This window comes from Meleagris gallopavo, chromosome 2 (assembly GCF_000146605.3).
Source record: "Meleagris gallopavo isolate NT-WF06-2002-E0010 breed Aviagen turkey brand Nicholas breeding stock chromosome 2, Turkey_5.1, whole genome shotgun sequence".
NCBI lineage: Eukaryota > Metazoa > Chordata > Aves > Galliformes > Phasianidae > Meleagris > Meleagris gallopavo.
The window spans coordinates 33058779-33083371 of record NC_015012.2 but is presented as its reverse complement, the minus strand read 5'-3'; the positions used below and the strand labels follow the sequence as shown (position 1 = coordinate 33083371).

General features: G+C 46.6%; 1 protein-coding gene across 1 annotated transcript in view; it reads right to left on the bottom strand.

Moving 5' to 3' along the window:
- Positions 1-24593, bottom strand: part of MDGA1 (MAM domain containing glycosylphosphatidylinositol anchor 1) — a 103398-nt gene that overhangs the window by 18221 nt on the left and 60584 nt on the right. The window contains 3 exon segments of the mRNA XM_031552185.1: positions 5939-5962; positions 6929-7106; positions 23222-23373. Coding sequence (XP_031408045.1) covers positions 5939-5962; positions 6929-7106; positions 23222-23373 — 354 coding nt within the window.

The window sequence follows — 24593 nt, the reverse complement described above, 5'->3', positions numbered from 1 at the left end:
TGAGATGAGAGTGGGATCTCAGAGCTCTCGAGTAGTGCAGACACAGCAAGCAGATCTCTTTACCTTCTGCCTTTACATTAGAGCCAGGGGGGTATGCTATGAAACTGAACAATAAAGTAATTGAATTCATGAAAGAACACACAGAAAAGAAAAACATATTCTTGCTCAGGTTTTGGAATGTGTTAGAAACTCATCCATGGCACGCTGAACTCAGTTATTTGTGGTTTACCCCCCACCACAGTTCCTGCTATCATAGACAGATGAGGAGCACCCTGAACGCCTATTACCTGGCTTCTGCATTGTGCCATGGGAGGTTAAAGTTGGATATTAGGAAAAATTTCTTATTCAAAAGAGTGGTGAGGCAGTGGCACAGGCTCCCCAGGGAGGTGGTGCAGTCACCACCCCTGGAGGTGTTCAAAAACCATGTGGATGTGGCACTGAGGGACATGGTCAGTGGGAATGGTGGGGGTGGGTCTTCTCCAACCTTAAAGATTCTATGATAAACGAACAGCATTTTGTCTCTGAGATGCTGCACCTATCTTCCAGCTACAGCCTGCATCACCTCCTCCCATTTGGGAAAGGAAACTATTGTCTGTCACACAGACACCAAGAGCCTGCAGCCCCATGCAGCAGGGACATGGGGGCTCTGTGCTGTTATTCTCCCTTCTTGTGTGGTTCTTACACCAAAGCAGTCAGGAGAAAGAATGTAGCCTCCTCCATGGCCCACAGAATGGCTGGACACTATGCTGCAAGCCAAGGGTTTGGTTTGTGGTGAAGGGCAGCTGGCTTTTCTTTTAGCTCAGCAGGAAACACTGCTTCTGTGAGCTGAGCACAGCCATAGGGAGCTTGACTGGGCTGGCCACTTAACTGCTGATTAACCCTGGCTAAGTGCTTTCCGTTCAATCCGCTCATTTCTAATTAGCATCCTAATCCAAATTAGCCACTGCTATACAGTGCAGTGCTGGGCACAGGGAAGTGGAGGAGGTGGCAGGAGCAGACAGGGCAGACACCTGTAGAGTCTGAGGCTGGGCAATGACATCGACTAGAGAGTCCGCCAGCCCAGCACAAGATCCTTTTGCAATCATAGGGAACAATCAGGACAGGAAGGATTTGCATCTCTGATCCCATTGTGCCTGTGGATCTTTGGAGGAGAAAGCTAGCATTTTTCCCCAACACAAAATTCCCTTAATTGGGAATATCAGACAGAAAACAGAGCTGAAAATTGTAGTACAGAGGCCTGCCAGGCAACTGACTGAAAGGGAGCAAATCTTTAGAAAACGGCACAGAAACCAAAGAAGGAGGCTGAGGAGAAAGCCCAAGCTCAGGTGGAGACCAGAGAGAAGGTCAGTGCAGGGATAGAGGAATACAGGGATCCATGAAAGACAAGAGGACAGTATTCCTGTCTTACAGCTGAGGCCCAGCCCTGGTGGCTGACAACTGCTGCATGTGAAGTCCATCACACCCTAAGGAACAGGACCTGAGAGCTTTAAGTTGGTAGGAAGGGGCTGCTCTTACTGCTAGAGCGCAAGGCATGAGGTGCTGCAGACTCTCAGCTCTTTGCATGCCAGAAAAGGGCCATGCCTCTGTCTTCACCTCTCACTCAGATGCAGCCAATTCCAGAAGACAGAGCTCCTAGCAGAGAGCACAAAATGGAGGAGGCTCCTGGGCACGGCATGACAGGACCAGGCTTACATGTAACACCACTTGCCATGTGAGAGCAATCTACAGCACGCTGTTTCTGCCTAGCTTGGGATCTCAAGGCACTTTGTGACAACTAATGAACAAGGCTTTATAATATCTCTATGAAGCATCAGCACTTTATACGTCTCCTGCATTACACACGATGAAACAGATGCACTAAAATACAGTCAGACACATCTAAGGTCACAGCAGGCAGTGTCAAAGATGGAAGCAGAACCCTGGCGTTCTGACTGCTGGTTGCTTGGTTTAAAGCAAACCACAGGAAGGCAGAAGCTCTGCTGCTCCTCTGAGCTGGAAATGGAGGTGCCCACAATAACTCAGGTATATTCAGAGCATTGGGAAACAGCCAGCATGTCACCTCTGGGTGATTATCATCAGGCTGACTGAGAGAAACCTGCATCTGATCCAGCTGCTAAGCAAACCTTTAAGTGACCCACTGCGTCTCAGAGGCCACAGCAATGATCTGACTGCTGACCTCGGCTGTGTGAAGCAAACCTTCTTTCAGAATCACACCATCTGCCAGGGATCCTGGCTCCGCACTATGGAGCAAAGGAACCTACCTGATTAAAAATTCAACAGTGGCTTTAAATATTGAACACAGAAGTTGTTCTCTGGATTGTTAAGAGGCGAGGTGGAAGTAGCAGGGGAGCTGGTTCCTCAAAGGCTGGAGTTAGTGCTGTCTTCACCAAACAGATTTCCTTGGCAGGCTTTGCAGTGGCAGCAGCTCAAAGTGCAGAGATGTTTGCTCCTGGTTATAGACACCTCCCTGCATTCCCAGAGGTGAGACCCTCAGCCATGCCTATTAGCATTTCTTGTTGCTTCACCTCCTCGAGAAACATAATGGAGGTTTTCATTTCAAGTCCTTAGGGGTAAGCAATCCCTGGCCTTGAAATTCTAGCTGCCAAATGAATGCATACAAAAAATAATAAGATGATCCTAGCTGCAGACTACGGGTGAATAGCAGATGGAAGCACATTCAAATAAAACTGCCTTCGTCATTTAGCTGTGCTGTGACAGCTGAAACTGGCTTGGAGCACAGGGGACCACGATCCAAGCCTCAGCTTTGTTACAGACCCGCAGTGTGACCCACAGCCCATCACTAGAGATCACTTTCCTCACCTAGAAGATGAAGAAAATGCAAACTGGATTGTGACCTCAAAGTACTCTGGGATTTGAGAAACAAGTAACAATTTTTTCCATAAGTTTCTAAAGCATTTCTACATTTCTAACCTACATTTCTACATTTCTAATGGAAGAAAGCTTTACAATGCACTAAACTGGCTGGGTCATATTGGAGCACCATCTGTTCTAATATCCCCATCTATGATACTGGGATAATATGGCCCAATCACATTTTCCATCCTGTCATGAGGAATTAGTGGCAGTCACCTGCTTTAAGATCTGCATTACACACATGCCTGAGGGATGGGCACAGATTTGAGGAATCCAATTCTAAACACTGGAATCACATCCCGTTCCCACATGTTCATGCTGAGTTAGCAAGTTCAGATCCCTCTGTGCTATGAGGCATTAAGAGAGACAGGACACACAAGCACTGGATGGTGAGCAATGAGCAAAGTTAATCTACAACAACCTGCAGCTGATCACCAACCGCTGTACATGTCCACCATCCAAAAACATTTTAGCTCCATCACAGTCAGACTGCGGATACATAAGGAATAATGTTCCTGCTCTGGACAGGCAAAACACATTGCACAAGTGAGGAAAAAAATAGCAATCTCAAATGTTTTTTAATTCTCTTATCATTGAGGTTGCAAGGCTACATCTGCTAGAACCAGGGAAACCAAACCATACACTGCAAATAAGATGGAAAAGTTTTGGGAGTAACACTGCAGGGTTTGGGTTGGAAAGTGAACTTCATATCCAAATGAAATCACAGAGTAAAAGTAAGAAGTACAGAACAGATTCCCCTGGAGTTTAATCATAACATTAAGATGATCAGTTGTTCTAGGAGATATTTAAAATATTACCTTAGAATCAATACTACTCAAAGAGAGCCTTTTAAGATAAATTCTGGTTTCTAGAATAAGATTAACTGATATTTAAGAGTCAGTCTTACTGCTAATTTCTAAATATGTGAAATATTCAATATCTTTTGTTCACTCCCTGTGCTTTCAGTTTCCTTTCACCTTATAATCTCAGCACCTGGCTCAGTAACCATAGCACATGCATGCCTGCCCCAATGTCATTAACATCTTATTAGGCTGGGAGAGAAAATGCATGAAGAAATAATTGTATTAAGTGACTCTCAGAGTTTGTAAATTAATCACCATTGTGCATGCCCTTGGATCAGGCTGCCAGAGGCATTAATCATCCAATCTTTGCCTTTCACTTGAGAGCTCTCAATGTTTGCTCCCAGAATTTGGCTGGGCAGCCTAGCGTGAAGATACCTTTGCAATCACAACACTTTTTTCTGGAGGTGGTGGTAGCAAGGGAAGTGGGGGTAAAAAGAGGTAGGAGTAGGGATTTCCATGCTGCTGAACTGAGAGGCTTGGAAGCAAGTTGTGGCCCAGAGACAGAGCTATGAGGCTTTGGGCTCATGTTTGCAAAAGGCTCATATTTGCAATGGCAGCAGGCCTGAAAGGAAGGGAGATCTCTGAAAGCAAGAGTGGTGGCTGAAGTTATAAGGCAGTCAATCTCAAAGCGTGAACTCAGAGGCAGGACCCTGATGGCTGGCTCAGCGGTTCCAATTTTCAGCACAGTCTGGATGAATCATAACAAGGAGAACTCAAGTGCTGGGTGTACTGCATGAAAATACAGGCATGGCCGAGTTCTCTGATGTAGGCAAATTTCATTCTGGTCTCAGTCAAGCTGCCAAAGCAATCCCAGGTGAGCAATCTGAAGGCTCAGCTTATAAAGACTCTGAGGAGACTGCCACAATTAAGACTGAAGTTGCCCTGTCATTACCAGAGATACATGTGGTGTAAAAGCAAGTGGCAAAAGGCCAGATTTTATCATTTTTCCCTGTGAGCCAGAATGCTCACCTCGTCCAGCAAGGGAGGGACGCATCCTGGAGTGGGTCCCTGGCAATATGTTCATTGTTTCCTGGTGAAATCAGCCCAATGGACCAGTGGGTTCTTTTTGGAGAATGTTTAAAGAGGATCAAGAAGTGGGGAAGAGGAAAGAAAAAGGAATCAGGAGTCAAAGATACAAAATCCTGCTGCCTCTCTGATAAACTCCTGTTACCAGATAAAACGCGATAAACCTAATCATCCTCGGAGTGTGAATCTGCACAAATGAATGCTTGATGGCTGCCTTAACAAGATAACCCTGTGCTCCAGTTCCTGCTTGTTGCCCAGACCTGGCTTCTCCTTCCCACTGGTATCCTGCAGTGCAGCAGTAACACTTGCCTGCCCACATGCAGAGTGCTACCTAAGAAGACTGAATGGTGTTTCAGTTTTTTTGATTTTTACTTAGCAGTTGAAAACAGGAAAAAAGAAACAACTACATGGAACCAGCCTGCTCTCTGTGGATCACTAGCAAGCAGTTTGCCCATCTCTGCCCAAGAGCTTTGCCTGGGCTCATATCCAACAACTGAAGCAAAGGGATTTTGTTTCATAACTTGGAGATTAGCGTGCTAGAAATCCTTTTTTATGGACATTATCATGTTCTTGACTAAGAACATCATTGTGGAATGCTGTGTATTGTGATCTCAAAATCAAGAGGAACTCTGAGTGCTCAGAAAAGATGGGTCTACATCTAGACATTAGGAGGAATGACTGGAAGATAAATGAGAAAGCAAAATAGTGATGACACCAGAGGGGAAGAAGAAAGGAACTGTGCTCATGGAATTTGTAAGCGGAACCAGATCTGAGCTAGAGACTGCTCCACACCAGCCTTTAGAAGTGTCAGGAAGAATATGGGGGGTTATACATTCCTTAAATAGAGATATTTTGGAGAACTTTTAATAATCTGCTTAGTAGATGCAAATTGCTAATAGTAGAGGGAAGGTGGGTTCAGTATCACAACCTACTCAGTCACAGAGATATCAGGTGTAAGTGGGAGGCACATCTCTAGCATATATCTCCTGGTGATAACTCAAGGTACAAAAAATGGCATTACTTAATGAAATTATTAATAGTCTATGCAATCACAAGCTCTTTGGGGGAAAATATTTTGTTAAGTTAGTGCTGTTTTCCAGTTTGCCTGATCTCCTGGAGCACTTGACTAATAAGCATTACGATCAAAACATAAATAGAAAGGTCTTGTTGCTTACCTGTTGGGCTGGGATAGTTGATTGCTGGAAAAGGAAATAGAAAAACAACACATCAGAACAGCTAGCGCTCCGCCAAATCACAAATCATAATCAAAGTCTGAAAATAAAACAAGCACATCAAGAAAGGTCAGAGTTGTACAAATCTCATCCCTGCAAAACAGCACTGCTCAGTGTTTGCCTTGGTGATAGAACAAGCTGCTGACTCACTGATCCGAACAGCAACAGATCTTAATAATGGGTGATCGTGGAACTGCACAGGGAATCCCTTTGGGCTTTCTGAGCAGTTTCTTTTTGAAAGCAGTCACTGGGAGATACAGCTTTATATCTATGAGGGGCATCAGTGTCATTTTCCAGGTCAAGAAAGTTATGTGAGATCATGCAAACACAGGTGGAAGGAGCTCTGTACTTTATACAGGGTTCAGACTCCTGATGGGAGTGAAGGAATCATAAGGTTGTGAGAATGGATGAGCTGGGAGCTGGCTGGATGCTGGAAAAAAGAAGCATGGTCAATGTCTGTCAATAGGATGATCTGGGATTCAGGGTATTGGGCAGAGCTACAGGTTTATTGTGGCTAGTTGGGAAACGAGCTGTGCATTCAGCTCTGGAAACAATGAAATTCCTTGAAATCCTCTTGCTTTTATGGGCACGTGGATAATATACAGAATTCACTGGCTGTTCTCTGAAATATGTCACTGAGCCACAGGTAGCATTTGGGGTTTTGGGCTCCCACAGAGAGGAGAGTGTGTTGGAGTTGCTGGGTAAAGAATGAGTTGAGACTGACCCTAGTAGGTCTCTGTGTAATGCTCTGCACTGATGGTAGCAGCCAAAAAATGGCCAAATGTGACCTTACCATGCCATCAAAACTCTACGCAGCTGAAAGATACACCCAAGGTTTGCAGGAGACACTGTCTACACATGCCCAAAATCCATTGGCCTGACACATAGCTGGCAACTCGGACTCATAGCCAGGACAGAGAAGGAGACACCTACGTTCCATGTACCGGATGATGCGAGCAGCCATATCGCCAGCCCCAAAGCTGGTGATAGGTGTCAAGCGAACTTCGTAGCTCTGAGGCACCTTCAGGTTGGGCAGGATGTGCTCCAGCAACAGGCCCTTCTCCATCTTCTGTACAGGAATGAAGGTTTGGATGATGTTTCGCTGAGCCAGCTGCATGAAAAGAGAATCCACAGTGTCATGAAAATCCTGGAATTAGAAACCAGAGAGATCCTATTCACTATCTAACACCTTGCTTTTTCCTTTCCTATATAGGCAAGTATGCCTGCTTTGTCAGTGAGAACGTCATGTAGAACTGGCTAAAAATTCCCTTCTCTGGCACAGAACAGTGATCAGGAGCCTGAGCTTTCACTGAAAAAAAGCTTTCAGGTCCTCCTGATTAGGGGGACGACTTGAAATATAGACCTGGAGCAATTCCATGTTGAGACCAGTGGCTCCAAGATGGGAGAAATAAACCTGATTGACCTGCATCAGTGCACCAAGGTCCTGTGCTCATTGCAGCATGGCATTTTGCCAAGATCCCCTTGAGTTCACAATCACTGCTGCAAAATTAATTCATCTGCTGTCTATATCCTGTGGCATTTCAACTGTTGCCTTGCTGGAACTTACTTACTTGCCATGCTTCCTCAGCACCCTTCCATGGGATCTGCCCTTCAAACCTAGCCATTACTACCGCTTCAGACCAGGGTAAGGTGTCTTGCTTAAGTCAGTGATCCTCTGCAGTCACCCACAGGCTCCCTCTTTCCCTAAATCCCACTGAAGATGCGAACTATACTACCTGAACCATACAAGCTGAACAGAGTTTCATACACTAAGGCAGCAAGGAAGCTTCAAGAAAACGACTGGAAAAATATCGTTGTCAAAATCACCACCACTAAAAATGATGAATTATGTGTCAGTGAAACTTCCCTGCCACAGTCATGCTTGCTTGGCAGGGGAAGGACAAGAACAAGGATTATACAGTAAAGATACAATCTCTATTGCTGTGCAATGCCTGGATCCCTGTGGCAAGGTTTGGTCCTGATATGTTATTGGGGATGCTGGTCCTGGCAATAAGGCCTTCGGCAGAGCTTTCTATGGCCTCACATTCACTGTCCCAGACACTAACCTCCCCTTGATAACATTCTCTAGGCTGACAAGTTTCATTGCAAAGAAAATTCTCCTGATAGCTGGGCTCAGTGATCATCACGAATTCTGCAGTAAGAGGACTGAAAGAGGGATGCAGGGAGGAAAGTTTTCAGCAAATCCATCAGTGTGGAGATTGTGGGGCAAGAGCACAGAGTGAGGGTAAGGCAGGAGCAGAGGCCAGCAGCAAGGCGGGGCACGGGAGGGATACAGGCAGAGCACCTGAGCAATGCAAGCACATGCAATCCCTCCGATCCCCACCTACCCTAACATGCATGACTCTAAGCTCCAGTTGAGAAGCAATGGCTGCCTCTAGAGAGCTCCCAGTGCCAGAGCCCCATTCTCTTCCAGCACGGCCAGGACCCATCTCCTCAACTGAGCCAACCTACCCACATGTTGCACGGAGCTCCCACGCAAAGGGCAGGGCTGGACCAGACCCCGCCGTGGTACTGTGCAGAGTCCCCCACAGAGCAGCAGCTGCATGTTGTTTTCACAGCCAACAACAAGCTTTGTACCTACCTTAAGCAGATCAGGCTACAACTTGCTTGAGGAACTGGCACCCTCCTCCTCCCCAGGTAAGAGGGGTCAGAGGACTGGAAGGCTCCAGTGCCTTCCCCTATCCCTGTACCTCCCAGGGAACAGCCTCAATGGGCAGAACCAAGGCAGTACTTCTGGGAATCAAGCATGAAGTTGGCACTGGGCTGCTGTCAGATTCCATACACATAAACAACACTCTGTCTGCATGCATGCATGCAAGTTGGGTGCAGGTCCAACTGGCATGCCTGCTGCTCAGCCCTTCCATCTGCCAGCCTGCAGCACAACTGTTATGCCAAGAGTGGAACCAGATCCTGGTGGCAGTGATCTCACCTGGGATCATTAGCACCAGACCATCATTTACTGCGAATGAGAGGAGGAGGCACAAGCCATAGGCAGGAGACTGGGAGTGGCATGGCCTCTGGCATGGGGCTTTTTGGGAAATAGAGCTTGACAGGGGGCTGGTGGCAGCTCCTCCTTACAGGCTGCCTCAGAGCCTGGGCAATGGGAAGGTAGCCAGCAAACAGGAGGGGGTCAGGAGCCATTTCCCTTGTCTAGACATAACCTTTAGAAGAGAAACAAAATGGAAAATCGAAGGGAAGCCTGTAGGTGAGGTTCAGACATTGCAAATTCCACCTCATCTGGGAGCTGTGTGGAATTTGGGTATCTAAAGCCTCTGGGAATAACGTGAAATTACGTATTCTTCCACATCATCTAAGCCAGGACAATAAATCAGCCTCCAGTCCAGACTGCAAAACTCCTGATGCGCCAGTCAAGTCTATCCGCAGGGGCATGTCGGCTTAACCAAATAAATACTTGGATGCTATCTCAGTTTGTCTATAAATCAGAAAAGAATAACAGCACCCATGTCCCCATGGATCACGATGTCCTGCTTCTAAGTGGAACTTCTATCACTAGGCAATGGACAAGGCACAGCGAGTGCCGTGGACGTACTTCCTCGTGCAGCATAGGTAGAAAGTTTTCTGAAGGCTGAGGGAGAGAGAGAACAGACTGGAGTTCAGCACAGTTTAGAAGGTGTGACATCAGTGCAAGGGAGAACAAGGCCTGGCTCCAGCCAGCTGCTCACCCTGTGAGTGCACAGCTGCTGTGGGCTTGCAGTCATGAGTACAGGTCCAGCAGACAGCGAAATTAGAGCCAACGTCTGGCTCCGCCTCCCTCTCCCCAAGCATCCTTTGCCTTCCCGGCTGCCAGCAGCAGCTTTGTGCAGAGCTGCACGCATCAGTACAGCAGGAACTCGGTTTTAATCCTTTGCTCCAGTCTCCTGCTGCTGCCTGTATGCTCTTCTCTCATGCTACCCCAGTACCTTCTCCCCTCTACCTCCTCTTCAGCCTTCTCCTTCCTTCTGATCATGCTAGCATGGTCCTCCAGTGTAATACTGCTGCGGTGCAGTTCCTAAAGCAGAGGCAGGCACAGAGGACAGTGAAACACTGGCCACCTTATTCAAGATGCTGAAGCCTCCGTCGAGAATCTCAGGCACCGAACTCATTTATCACCAGGCTCAGGATGCTGCTAATGGGCCCAGAACAAGAGCACAGAGCAATGCGCAGTCTCATTCTGCCTTCACCTCCTTCCATTTCAAATAATGAGAGGGAGGGAATGGGAATAGAAACAAACAAACAAACTCACACTATTTCTACCAGATGGCTGTGGATATCACACAGGATGCAGAGGTGGGAATACTCTTGCAGAATAGTTTTTCTAGAAGCACTTTACAAAGGACAAAAACACCCCAGGTGGGATGTATATATATCCACATGCACAGTAGGCAAGCTGTCCCTTTCCTCTGTCACTTGTATGCAATATTAGTGACCAAGAGAGAGAACCATGAAGTCTCCCAGCACTACAAACTGGGTCTGCCCTTTCTCATTCCTCACCATCACACCCTGTTGGCAGGTCTTGTCCACCCAGTCCTGCACCTTATTGTGTAATCTGGTTTGTGGTCCACGCAGAGTGCTTGTGCCAGTGTGAGCAGCCTCAGCTGGCTTGTGGCCCAGGAAGACACAGCCTCAGAGAGAAGAGCCACACTACCTCTCACCACGTTTTGTTCCCAGCTGGGATGCTGTCTCCACAAAAGGGACCAATGTATGACACCAACATGTCCAAGCTTTTTGTGTGCTAGAAGTGAAAAGGACGTTGTTTGCAGGCTGAATTATGTTGAAAGCAGGTGTGTATCAGCTATCAGATATAATAAAGCCAAAGCCTATTAACAAACACATCTGTCAATATTTACTGTTGCAGTGCTGCACAGCAACCCGCACCAGGGATTCAAAGGACCACGATAACCTGTGTGTGCTGGGACTCAGCGTGACCTGAGCAGCCATGCATGTGCTCTCACAACCAGCTGCACACTGCACAGCTACATGCTTAAGGGAGAAAGTGAAATCAGAATGAAAACCTGTTTCAGTACTGAGCCTTGGGAATCAGTGCAAACACCAGCTAGAAAAATTTATATTAAAGCCCCACAGATTGTCCAGCAAGCTGGTCAGAGCAAAGGAACCACTTGATGGGCATCCTGCTTCCCAGCATTGCTATTCACTCCTGCTGCTTTCTCCCCTTATTTGTCCCACTTCAACAACAACAACTCTGCTCAGCACCAAGCATTAGCTCTGCTCTCCAGCATCTTCTCTAAAAATTCCTTCTACATGCACTTGCTCTTTCTCTCCCTTTTTCACTCTGCCTCACTCCAATTGCAGCCAAGCCACCCAGTTTATCTTCTGGCATAGACACGTCCCAGTTTAGCATGGTCCAGTGGTCAGGTGAAGGTGACAGCAGCAGAAGGGCACTTTTCCTCTGACAGGTAATACTGCTCAGAATGTGAAAGAACTTTCCATTTTTATCAATTCAGACTGTTTGCCAGGAGTTTTGAGCACAATATATAGCACTGTCCTAGGGGGCTGCAAGCATCATCTCATGTTGAATTTCCCCTGTGGCTAAGACTGCCATGAATGAAACCAATCTAAATGCAGCTAAGATAGAGCTACCCCATTCCAAAGGGGTTCTTGCTTGAAGGGACCAGGACCTCAACAGGAACAATCTCACCCTCAACATGAAGAGACTGGCAGCACCTGTAGCCTTAAACTGGTAACATCCAGGAAAGATGTACCCAAACACCCAGTCCTTGGGACTGGAAAGTACTGAGATTTGTTATGGCACCAGTGGCAAATTCTTGAATGTGAGGCTCTGCAATGCAAATCACTTTGCCATTACAGTAGGCACCAAGCACAGTTGCCCCCCTAGCCCCCAGGGCTTCCACTGATTTCTCCTGGTGCCAGGATTGAGCTGTTTATACTACTTGTGGCTTTGCTGAGGTTTCTTAGACATTTAATCCTCCACTGGCTGCTGCTGGAGAATGAGTCCAGAAGATGACTGAAAATAAGATGATAGCAAATTCTTTGGAAAAAATGAAAAAATGCTCAGAAAGAGAGGCAAGAGAAAGGTGAGGATATGGTATTTTAAGAACATCTCCTAAACATGTGAAGCTGCAGTATTTTCCAGTGACCCTTCTCTCCCACTTCTCCCCATCCTCTTTCTTGTACACAGCAGTGGTCTGAGATTCTGGTCCTTTATGTCACCTTGGGTCCACAGGACAGAACAGAGGAAGATGGGTTTTTCTTTGATGTCACACTTGGACACCACAGATTTGACTCTTGCTCTCTGTATTTTGGGACAGGCATAAAACCCCTCTGCACACTGGAAACAACCTGCTATCTACCAGGAGTTTAGAACAGAGACAGCACAACTGCCTCCAGGGACAAAGCAGGGGAGGTACAACTTTGCCTCACAGAGCCCAGTCCCTTGACACCGCAGGGGCTATTTCTGCTCATTTGTTTTATGAATGCATCATATCCCATCTTAAAAGTCATTCCCATTTGGCCTACTCCTCCCACTGGACAGCTGTTCTGGAACCTAACCACCCTAATGTTCTCATTTCCAGCCTGAATTCATTCACAAGCAGCTTGCACCCACTTGATCTCATGCTAGTATTATCCTTTAACTTTTCCCTCCCTGCTGCTTGACCCCCCATTGTTTTTATAGACAGCAATCACATCCCCTTCAGCCTCTGCTTTGGTAGGCTAAGCAAGCTGAGCATTCTGTGCCTCCTCATGTAACACACTATCACTTTCCCTATTTATTTCATAATCCTTTCCTGCATGATCTCACTTGCTGGAGTTGGCAGACAGGATGCAGCAGGTCCTCTCCACCTTCCCTGGAAGTACTTCAGGCTTCACTTAAGAGTACATTTGCCCTTTCTCACACCTACCTCTTACCAGCAGCTCCTTGCAGTCCACTTTTTCACCCACATCATGCCTCCAGTCCTGTCATTTCCCTCTTAAGAGTTCCTAGCTTGTAGGAGCTTGACAGAGATTCCTCTGTCAGCACTCTGCGTACTCACGACCTTTCATTAGTACTGCTGCATTTCATCCTACTTGACCCACTGAAGCAGTTTCCAGTCCTTGGGATCTTCTTTACAGTATCCCAATTCTTCACTGTGATGGCGTTGTCTTCTCAATTCAGCAGCACACCCACAGAATCATTAATGTTGGAAATACCTCTAAGAACATCTCATCCAACCACCAGCTCACCCCCACCATGCCCACTGATCATGTCCCTCAGTGCCACATGCACATGGCTCTTGAACACCTCCAGGGATGGTGACTGCACCACCTCCCTGGACAGCCTGTGCCACTGTCTCATTACTCTTTCTGAGAAGAACCCTCCTGAGAGGGGATTCTGATCTGATCACAAGTTGTCAGCCTCGATAAAGGTGCCTTCCCATTCAGCAGTAGCTGCTATCTGCAAAAGCCATTTGGGTAAGTTTTGGGTAGCAGAGAAATTTGCTTTGGATATGAAGACAGACAGTAGTTGGGACATTTCTCTATAATTTCTCATCAAACTTCCTGTGCTTGTCAGATTGGATTGCAACATGTTCCTGGGTTTATACTTTACCACCACCTTGAATGGAAATAATGTCAAACATTAATGACATCAATTAAAGCACTATGTGGATTCATTTCCTTTTCCTTGTTTGATGACCATTGCTTATTAGGGGTTTTCAGAGCAAATAATCACATCAGAAACATAAAATTGTCATCTGCCAGACCAGCAAACCAGCAAACTGAAATTCATGCCTGCGTTGTTCATCAATCAAACACACTTGTTCAGATCGTGAGGTTAAGCAAGCATGAGCGGTCAAAGCACATCCATTATTCAGTCTAAATGAGGAGTCCTGGAAGGTTTTCCTCTTCAATTGTCCATAGCAGGAGGCTCCCTTTTCAGGACGAGACATCCCCATCTCTAAAGAGAGAAACAACTGTGACCTTCAATAGCTACAGAGGACAGCTAGAGCCAGGAGAGCGCCTCTCTCTCTCACACACATGCAATCAGCTGCCCATCCTCATTAGGTACCGAGAGCAGCAGTTTACAGCTTCCTAGAGAAGCCAAATTGGTGCTGTCATGAATTACTGTAAGTGCTTGTTCCACACTCTTCAATAATGTCTTTCATTAGGGGTTGATCAGAAAGCAATATGTATTTTATTAGCATATGTTCCCTGGTCTTAGAACAGATCTAATCTTCACTCTGTCAGGGAGACAGTCAAGCAAAAGCCTTAACTGAGGCACAGCATGACTGGCAACTTCATGAGCCATGGCTTAGTGGGGTACTGCAATGCTGCACGTCCTGAGGAGGAAGCACCCAGCAGTAGAGAAAGAAAGGAGTAAAACACCACCTGAATTTGGTGATGGGTGGGAAAGAAGGGAGAGCCACGTACTTCCCAGTCTGTGTGAGGAGTCTGTTGGTATCACTGTGGTTTTGTACTGAGTTAGATGGGTTATATGTATGTCTAGCTATGCTTATTTCTGTCCTACTGTCTTCACAGCCATACCTTCAATCCTGAAATGAGAGCTCTACACTGCTGCTGCAAGATCCTACCTGCACTCGTCTATGCAATGCAGAGCTTGGAATCACCTCTTTGTCTGCATGATGGGCATAAAATCAGTAAAGGACAACATTCCTCATACTGCTTCCTCCTTCCCAGAGCAACAATTCCCATGAATTTTGAATGCACATATAAAAACTGGCACTACTCAGAACCTCTCTGGATCCAACTTTATACCCTTCCTAACCTCAGTGAGTTTAGGTGCCTCTTCCCATCTCCTTGCACCAGATCCAACCTTCAGCAAGACCAACGTATGTGTCAGTGCACCATCCTGCATCATTCTGACTCTAGAAGAAAATGCAGTCCAGCTCTGCACAGCCCAAATTTTCCAGCTTCAGTTTGCTTGAGCTCTGAATCATTCTGTCTATAATATGATTGAAACTTAGTAAATGAGACTGTGCCACCAACAGAAATTGTCACCTCCTAGGCCCCTTTCCTCAGGCTCCTTTTAGACTCTGGCAGAGTATGCAGTTAGGGCATCTTTACCCTTAAAAACAACAGTTGATAAAGGATGGGGCTCACTGGAATTCCTTGGTTTGTGTGGGTCTTTGGACTTTCCAGTCTGGTACATGTAGCAAAGATATACAGGCAAGTATCACCCAAGAGTCTAAGGGCCATCTTTGAACCCACCGCACTTGCAGTCCTACTTCTAATAAAGAAGGAACAGACAGCACAGCATGTACAGGGAGAGCCGTAAAATCCTTCCTGTTTCTCCATGCTGCCTGTGCTGGCAGCAAGGCTGCATAAGCTTCATTCCTTTATAAAACAGTCAAAACATCTTCCTAGAGCCTACTCCTGCTCGTTTGTCACCAGCTACAGGAGAGACTATGTCTTCCTTCTAAATCCTTCCTCCTTCATACACTTTCAACATGTTCTGAAAGCAAGAGCAAGGGAAACAAAACCAAAAAAGGAAACAGAAATAAAAGAATGAAAAGGAAAATAGAGAGAGGAGAATGGAAAGGGAAGAAGATTAACAAAGAAAAGACTCACTCCAAAAGCTGTAGCAGGATCTTGGATCTGACTACTGAAAACAACAGATGAGCAGAGTAAAAGGCAGGAAGCTACATCACAGCCCATCGATACGGAATCTCAGAAAGACTCAATAACTGACATGTACCCCTTGAAGCCACTGGAGAAGTGTGGATGAGAGATGCACATAAAGAACTCACTTTTATCTTTGAGACCTGGCAAGCATTTTTCATCCTCAGCTCAGCTTTGTAAAACACAAGCCAACAGCCTGCTGGATACGAACAAGCACAAGGGTGTGAAAACAACATCTCAAGCCTGCAGGGCTGATATGAGGGGTATATTGGTTGGGGGAATGTGATTATCTCTTCTCTCACATTCTCCTTACTCTGAATGAGCACTGAACAGTGGTGTTAGGAGCTAGAGATAGATGAGGTTTTCTTACTGGATGTGTTTTAAGAGCATATGAGCCTTTCTAGCAAGACTATTTGTACTGCTTTTCTCGGGCACTGTGACTATTCCAAGCTCAGCTAAGAGTGCGAAAACTGTTTATAATTATTCCCTTCTACAAGGGAAGCTAAACAATATCCTGCTTTCTCTCTATCTCAGTCAAATGCTTGAATTGCATTAAGAGCAGTGTTTATGAAAATTGAATGTTAAGGTGTAATCTCATCCTTCTGAAGGGTGAGCCATGTAAAGCCTTCAGCTACCCTGTCTGGGGCAGGTTACTTTACTTGGGATAACCAGAGAAGAGAAATGGTAGCAAGAGTCTGAAGCATGATTAACCTGCCACTCCTCATATTGCTAATTTTCTCAATTAACTGATTGCAACTGATATCTGGACCAAGGATAAACAGCTCAAGAAAACCATGAACCGTAGTGAGGAGGAATGTGTGAATGCAATAAGACAGAGTTAGTCAGGCTAATTCATTAGTTAGGCATCGTTTGCTAAGATCCTGTAGGCTAAGGGACGTCTCAATAACAGAACTGTAAGATATTAGGCAGACCTAAGGGAAACCTCATCCCACTGCTCTGGGCAATTCCACTGAACTCGCCTGACCCATTTGTGCTAGTTACACCCTGCAAGAACCACTCAGATCTTAGCTGAAAAACTAACAACACTCATGGCCGGCGGACTCCTCTACCTGCAGCGAGCAAGGGTCAGGAGGAAACATGCTTCATTTGCATTGAGTGGAAACTCTACTGTCACTGACTTCGTCAATAAAGAATATATACAAAAAATCAGGAAAAAGCTCTTCAGTTCCCACCCCCACCAAACATCCATCTGGTCTGCAACCTTCTCTGCAGCACAGTTAGAGAGGACCTTGCCTTAGTAGCTGGTCTCGTGGACAAACTATCCCCCCATGGTGTATTGCTGGGGATAGAAAGAGAGTTGGCTCAACCTGCTATGGCTGCAGGGATAGATGCTTAGTCCCATTTTCAGGCAGGAGGGAGCACAGCAGAAGCAGGATCCTGCCCTTTCTGGTCCCAGATGCCTGTGGTACAGTTACTGCTTTATCCCCTAAGCCCTCCCCAACAATCTAATTAAGCTTCAAGCAGAGCTTGTCCATCAAACGCTATTGATCAACTTTCACCAGCATGTGGCTGCCACTCAATCCCACCACACGTCCCAAACCTCTCCCTCTCACAGCCTGTAAAGGCAGCATCACCTCTCCCTCCCCTTGCTTTCCCTGGCTTTGCATCCTGATGGCTGTTTGATCCATCTGCTAAACACACCTCCCAGACACACTCGTTCTGTATCCTTTTCCACTCCCCTCAGGGCTGAGTTCTGCACAGCATCACGCATGCCACTAGCATAACTGAAGGCAACTGACATGAGAGCACACATGTAATCTGCCTATTCCTCCTGTCTGAACAAAAATCTAAAAAACCCTGCATCAGTTGGGGAGAGAGGAGAGTTTGAGCCTCCTCCTGCTACAGAGGACAGCTCAGCAGGTAGGTGGAATTGTGCTGATTTTACTTTGTCCCATATGACAGCAGCCTGTGATCAGACATCAAACTGGCAGCCAGGGCAGGCAAAAAAGAAAAGAGGACTACAGAAGCTTTCCAGCAGGCATGACTTATAAGCCATCCCACAACATAAGATCTGCTTTGAAATTCAGTCCTGCGCAAACACTGCAAGGCCAAGTCATTGCAGTTCACGGTCCTAACACCAGTGAGATGGGACCAGCACAACCCATATCAAATGACATGATTAACAGAAAAGGGATGTGCTCTGTGTCCTACCCCACAAGTCTTTTGATCCATGCAGCATATCACAAGCAGCCAGCGGCACCATCTGCTGCGTCAGGGGAAGCCACACTCCTCTCCCTCAAGCTGAGACCGTCATGCTGTAGCAGGGAGGAGGAAATAAAAAGGGCTGACATGTCCCTTTTCCATGTTACCTATCTGTGCCCCTGTCCATGCACTGCAAGGCCTTCTCATCCTCCAGGTAACACCAGGTGAGTGCTGCACGGGTCACAATTTATGCAGAGCAGTATGGGACCCTTCCCAGTTTACAAACCACAGTTCCATCCTTTAATCTTCTCATCTTCTAGAATGAAAAGGAATCACAAGGACCTCCTGAGGAGCTATTTAGCTCAGCTGTCCTGAAACCTCACTGCATCACCTCTGATTGTGTCCCCCAGCTGAAAACTCCCCCTTAGCACTAGGGGGGGGACACGCAGATAGGCCATGAAGAGCGTGGGAGCATAGGGCACAGCAGGCCTCGGGATGCAGGCTATGGGCACAGGCCTATCTGCAGCCCCATCTTCTGTAGTTACCATGGTGATGGCAGCATTGCCCAGACAGCGTGCAATCCCTGGGAGCTGGCAAAACGCTAGCCCATTTGTTTGTAAAATGAGTTTGGTCACCCCTGCCTGCCTTACGCAGAGTTTCCTTCTTTTGTAGCCCTCAGGCAACTCCCTGAGGTGCTGACTGCTCTGTCTCTCAAGCAGCTTCACCTGAAGCCATGGCTGCATCAGCAGAAGATAAGGGTTTTCATTCCCCTCCCACAGCACAGGGCTGGGCTGCCGCAAGGAGTGTCATTTGCCATGTTCAGAATCTTTCTTGACTTGGGGCTTATAATGCAGATAAAGCAATTCTCTACGTGTTGTATTTTTCTCCAGGCACTGGATATGGCTGAAGATGGGAAGAGACAGCCTCTTGGTTCGCCCCACATGGATGTTCTTGTGTTCTTGTGAACACAAGACTGGGAGGATGACCTTGGTCTGGAAGCTTGTTCTACCCTAGCTGGACACACTAGTGGTTTATAAGATCACAGTGTTGCTTGCAGGCACTGGAAGATGCATCTAGGTTTGTTAGGTTGGGTTCTGCATGTGCCAAGGGTCATGCACACGTGTTCATCAAGCTGTGGTGGTTCATGAACAGGGCAAGACAGCGGTGTGAGCTAACTATTCTGATTTAGAGATTCATGTAGGAGAATACGGCCAGGCATATAACTCACTTCTCCATTCTAAATCACACCATCCCTGCTTGGTGCATGAGGAAGAAGTGTGAGGATGCCCTGTCCCACTCTATGTGGCCCTGGAGCGGTGTGCAGCTCTGTGTGCTCTCCTCTCAAGAGTAGAGCAAATGAATAACTCAGAAGCAGAAAGGAAGCGATATGGATCCACAGACTGTGGGCCTTGGTGTAAAAACTCTCCCACTGGGTTGCGATGGCCAGCGGAGTTATCCTTCTGCTCTAATCACAATCACTAAATCCCTGCTAAAGTCCCTGTCCTCTGTGTGTCCAAACAGCTCTGTTATCTGCCACCTCCCCGCACGGTGAGCCGGCTCCCCATGGCCACGGCTCTCATTAACGCTGCTCTGGCTGGCTGATGAGGCGAGTGGCAGCCGCTCTGCAGCCCAGATGAGGTTTGTAGACAGCAGGGGATGTTTATCCAACATGGGGGGGATGAAAGTACAAACAAAGAGAGGCCGCACAATTACTCAGGCATCGCACAGGGCCACTCTCATTAAAGACAGTCTCCCTGACAGGAATTAATCTGAAATGACAACTCAGTGAGCTAATTTAGCAAATGGGTCTGGGGCTTGGCCTGGTGCAAATTATGGGGCCCTGTCTGTCAGGAGGGGCTGGGTTTGCTCTGCCGAGGGCAAGGCAAGAAGGCGTGAAGCTGGGCCTGCTCTGCCTGAGTCCACGTACCAGAAGGCACAGAGGCAATGGCAGCCTCGAGTCTCCTTGAGAGGTACAACAAAGATTACGCTCCCCTTCTGCACCAATACCTTCTCCTTCCTCTTTCTCCTGCAGCCTCAGGTCACAGATGGGTTCCAATTCATTACGTGCACAGTAATTCTGCCACTATCCTCTGCAACCGTAACCACCAGCCCAGCTCAGATCTTTCCTCCAGGATGCGACCTGCTTGCAATATTAGATGGCTTCTCATTTCTCTTTAATGTTAGAGCAGAGCACTGGGAGGGGATAAAATACACAGAGAGAAATAAGCAACTTAAAAGGCTTTTTATTTTTTAAGCAAAGATCTGGCTTGGGGAGGCTGCTTTGAATCCCCAAGCAGTGAAAAACATTTTTAGTTGGAGCACAGTGCCTCAGTGCCTTTCTATGCTGCGAGAGCACACAGAAGAAAAAAGCTGACCAAATGTACACCCCAAAGCCTGCTGGATCTGCCCAGAACCAAATGACCTAGGGCTGCAAACTCATTAAGATCATTGGCTACAGTGAGGTAAGGCGGTTGGCATTTAGGTCAGCCGCCTTGGAGCAAGAAAGGGAAAGCCTCCCAAATCTTCAAATAGACATCCGTGAAGCTCCCCACTGAATTAGTACTCAATGCAATGCCGCTGCCTAGCCCACCTGGCTGACACGCTGCAGGAAGTAACAGCCTGTTTGCAAAGACAAAGGCTTTACAAGAAATTTGCTCTACAATGCTAGTATATGTGCTTTGCCTGGGTCAGTGGCTCCAAGCTGTCAGGCTGTTTATTGGGTTTTAATTTAAGGTTAATTCTTATTCTACTGGAACTGGTACGTCTGCTGTGCTATTCAGCCTCTGCTGCAGGGCTGGGAACAATCAGCTTCTATGGAAATGCACCTGCTTGTCTTGCTGGGAGCCCATGCATTGCTTAGGAAAACAAATTCTCCCAGGCTGCTTGGAATCCCTGCAGGAATGCCCAACCACCCTTGGAAGCCATCAAAGAGGGAGAGCTAGAAGAGCCATAGCACCAGCCAATTAATAAGCAGCACTTTTACCCTCACCCAGCCCCATTTTCAGCAGCTGCAGCAAGTAAATTGGATTCAAGGGTTCCCAGGTGCTTTGAAAAGCATCTTTCTACTTAGGGATCTTCACATTACATATGCTAAGAGCTCTTCAAGCAAACTGGGGAGAGCAAGAGGAAAACCAGCAAAGCATGTTACAACTCAGCAGGCATTCCAGCTGGTTGCCCTTTGGACTCCACCTAAACAAAAGCTAAGAACTCTCCCAGACAGCCTCTCACCATCCAGCAGGCACTGAGGTGGCATGCTGTCCCACTCACATTTGTCCCTACAATGCTGAAGAGCATTTGGCTGTGGAGGCTGTAGAGCTCCCAGGGCTCAAAGAGGTGGGTTGGCTGGCGGGGTAAGCTCTCATCTGTTTGATGCTGGCAGTAAATCAGTCATGACTGGACGCATGTAAGGCCTGTTGTTTTTTTTTTTTTTTAATTTGAGGAGAATATCCCACTTCAACATCAGCTCTCTAGGAGAACTTTTGTGCCACCTTAACTAAAGTCTGGAAGCTAGTGCATCCTCTGAGGAGGGTACCCAGGCAACCAGTGGCTCCTCATTCAGTCAGACAAATCCCCTTTCTTAAGAGCTCTTCATACACCAACACTTTTAAGCTTTTGAGCTTTTTACAGTTATATTCATTAACGTCACCATGTTCTGCAGTTTGACAATTGATCAGCAGGACACAAAGCTCAGTTCACACACCCCGGTATGGGGAAGAACGTGATGAAGGAGCAAAGACTGCAGGACATGGAAGAGGGGTACGGTGCAGGAGAAAGAGGGGAAGAGCAGAAGGACCCACAAGAGTACTATAAGCCCAATGGAGATGTCACAAGGAAAACACCAGAGAGACAGCAGCACAGCAGAGAGCTCAGTGAAACCTCAGCACATGGAGATGTGGAGACCTCACCATGTGATGCAAGTGGCTTTGCAGGAGGAGGGCCAGGCAATACTGGTAGGATCCTTTCCAGACTTTCCTCCTTGTGCTCAACAGAATGGTAACAGTGCTCCCCTGCTGCCTCCTTGCTCTGTCATTTGTTATTCAGACTTGGGCCACCAAGATGGGACCTGTAGAGATTTCTAAGAGCCTGATCATATATCACATTGGGATACAACAGGGTCATGGTACAATGACTCCACCAAACACACCTCTTACCAGTCAATACTATGTAGTGATGCTGCACAAGAAACATTAGCAGCAGTAACCAATGGGATATGGAAAAAAACAGAAGGTTAGGCTTTCACAGGCACTCAGTTTCCTTTACATCAGAACTTAAAGCAGAAATGTGGCTTTTCTTTCACTTAAATCCTTTTGCTAGAAGCACAACGAGGACAAGAACCAAGATTACTTTTAGGCACTGTGCAAACGGAAAAAAAAAAAACCATCATGGGAGAAAGATAAAAATCACAAATTAGTTTTGTGGAGTTGCAGTGCTGGTAATAGCAAAACTTGGCTAACAGGGAAGGGGTACTGTGACAAACTGCTTTCATTATTAGAGGCTCCCCTGTGTCTTGTATTATTATTAAGCACTGACAATGCGTTCTGCGCTGCATGAGGAACAAACAAAGGCTGTCCCACCCCAGAGAGCTCACAAGCAAACGGAGACATAAAACTGAAGCCTACTGTGCAGAACTAGAGGAGAGAGAAACTTGGATCGTTTAAATTATTTTATTTCCTATCTGCAGTAAACAAACTTCTCCTTACAAAACACATTTGCTTCCAAGCTACCACTGAGCCACTGAGTGGCAAGAAGTACCAATTTTAAGCATCCCCATTTTTAAAATGTGCTGAATGCAGGCACTTCGCTGAGCTTGGATGAAATTATCTGGCAATCCTTACTGGTTAATGTGCTCTTTAAAAATATCAGACTTTTCCTTGTCCTTCTCCAACCAGTGCAACCTTCAGCTTTTCCTCACTTCTCCTCTCAGCCCGATTTCCATACTCTGGTGTGATTTCTCTTCAGATTCAGCAAGCCTTGAAACACACTTCTCTTTCCCTGCAGAGTTTATGTAGTCCCAATAGCTTCATTACTGTGACAGTATGAAAGCCCTTTTGCAACACAGACACTGACTTTCCTGCAGTTCCTGCCTAGAGAGCTCTTCAGCTTATTCCCTTTATTTCACATGAGTGTTGAGGGTAGAAGCCTACTTACTTGAATCTTTGGCCTATGAAATCTCTAAAATCTACTAATGACTGTAGACTTTTGTTTATATTAACCTCCCTTCGGAATACTGAGCACTAGCATTCTGATGGGAGGCAGCAATGCTCTGAAAGCTCCCAACTGTACCCAGCACCTAACTTAATGAACATTGAGCTGTGTACTCAGCCCATGTCACCGATTCAGCTGGGAAGGCACAAGACCAACTACAGCTCTTAATTATCAGGGAGACACTGATGTAACTGCCCCCAAGGTCCTTTCCTCAAAAGCATGAACTAGGGGTGCAGACCTTACCTGCCTGACTTCCAGGCGATACTTGAGGATAGGATCCACAGCATCAGGTTCCTTCTGTGTCCACTGCAAGATGTAAGAGTAATTCTTGGATTGCTTCTGGCTCAGGGTGGGGTTTGGAGTGTCATAGTAAAACTCTGGGCTGTAAGCTTTTGCTGAAGAAAAAACAAAAAGGAGGAAAGTAAAGAGTGGGATGGAAGGGGAATATAAATTACAAAAATATCTGGTGAGTGAAAGAACTCTTCTCACCCAACTTATCATCTGCCTTTGGCATGAGAGATTCCTTCAATATTCCAGCTGTTGTTGCACTGACATGTTAAACAGTTCATGGCATCTTTCTTCTGTGGACTGCTTCTGCTTTCACAGCCTAACCTACTGGGAGGGTTCACGGACCTGCAGCACCAGTGGGGCATGACTGACACCAGAAAAGGTGGAAACAGCTTCGGTTCTCCAGCTGGAACCAGCTCTAATCTTTTCTGTCTTGCTTTTTGTAGCTTAGGTTGAGGTAACTTTAAACTGGCATTTCTTCTGTTTCATCTGCAGCTTTACAGAATCTCCTGCTAACAATCCCCGAGGAAAGATCATTTGGCCAGTAGGTCATAGGAAAAGTGCTATTTATCACACAGGGGACCATGGCACTCAAAAGGAGACCGTGTTCCTTCTGCATCTCCCCTGCCTTGAAAACACAGTGCTCCAGCCTCTTTGTAGTACGGCTGTCAACTCTGCAGCAAAGGGGATGTTGACCTCAGCCAGGGTAAAAACAGCAAGAGCTTTTGCAGGGACAGAGTTTTCTAAACCCACATCTCTAAAAAACCAGAAGGAAGCAGGAGGAAAAGAAACACAGAAGAAAAGATGTACTACAGAGAATAATAGAATCGTAGCATGGCTTATGTTGGAAGGGACTTTAAAGATCTTCAAGCTCCTTGCCTTGAACAGGATTGCCAACTATTAGGTCAGGGTACCCAGGGCCCAGTCCAACCTGGCCTTTAACGCCTCCAGGGATGGGGAGAAATTGGATGGTTCAGAGAACAAAGGTTTCACCAGCCACTGCTGGCCTGAACCAGTAACTCGATGGCTGGTAGACACAGGGCATGCTTATCTCCAGTCCAGGTCTAATCCAGGCCTGCACACACATGGGCAGGGAGGGGTGCAGGAGAGCAGAGAAGCCCCATTACTATCTTCCTAAGTAATGTGCTGCACCTTGCCACTTGAATCTTGGACCCCGCCATTCATTATGGTTATAATTAGGCTCAAAAGGATTCAGCATTTTATTTTTTATGAACTCAGATGGATAATATTGATGTGTATTTCCAAGTCTTTTTTTCCTTATTATTTTTATTGACTTGAATTTTTGCACAAGCAAGAAGTTCAGAAC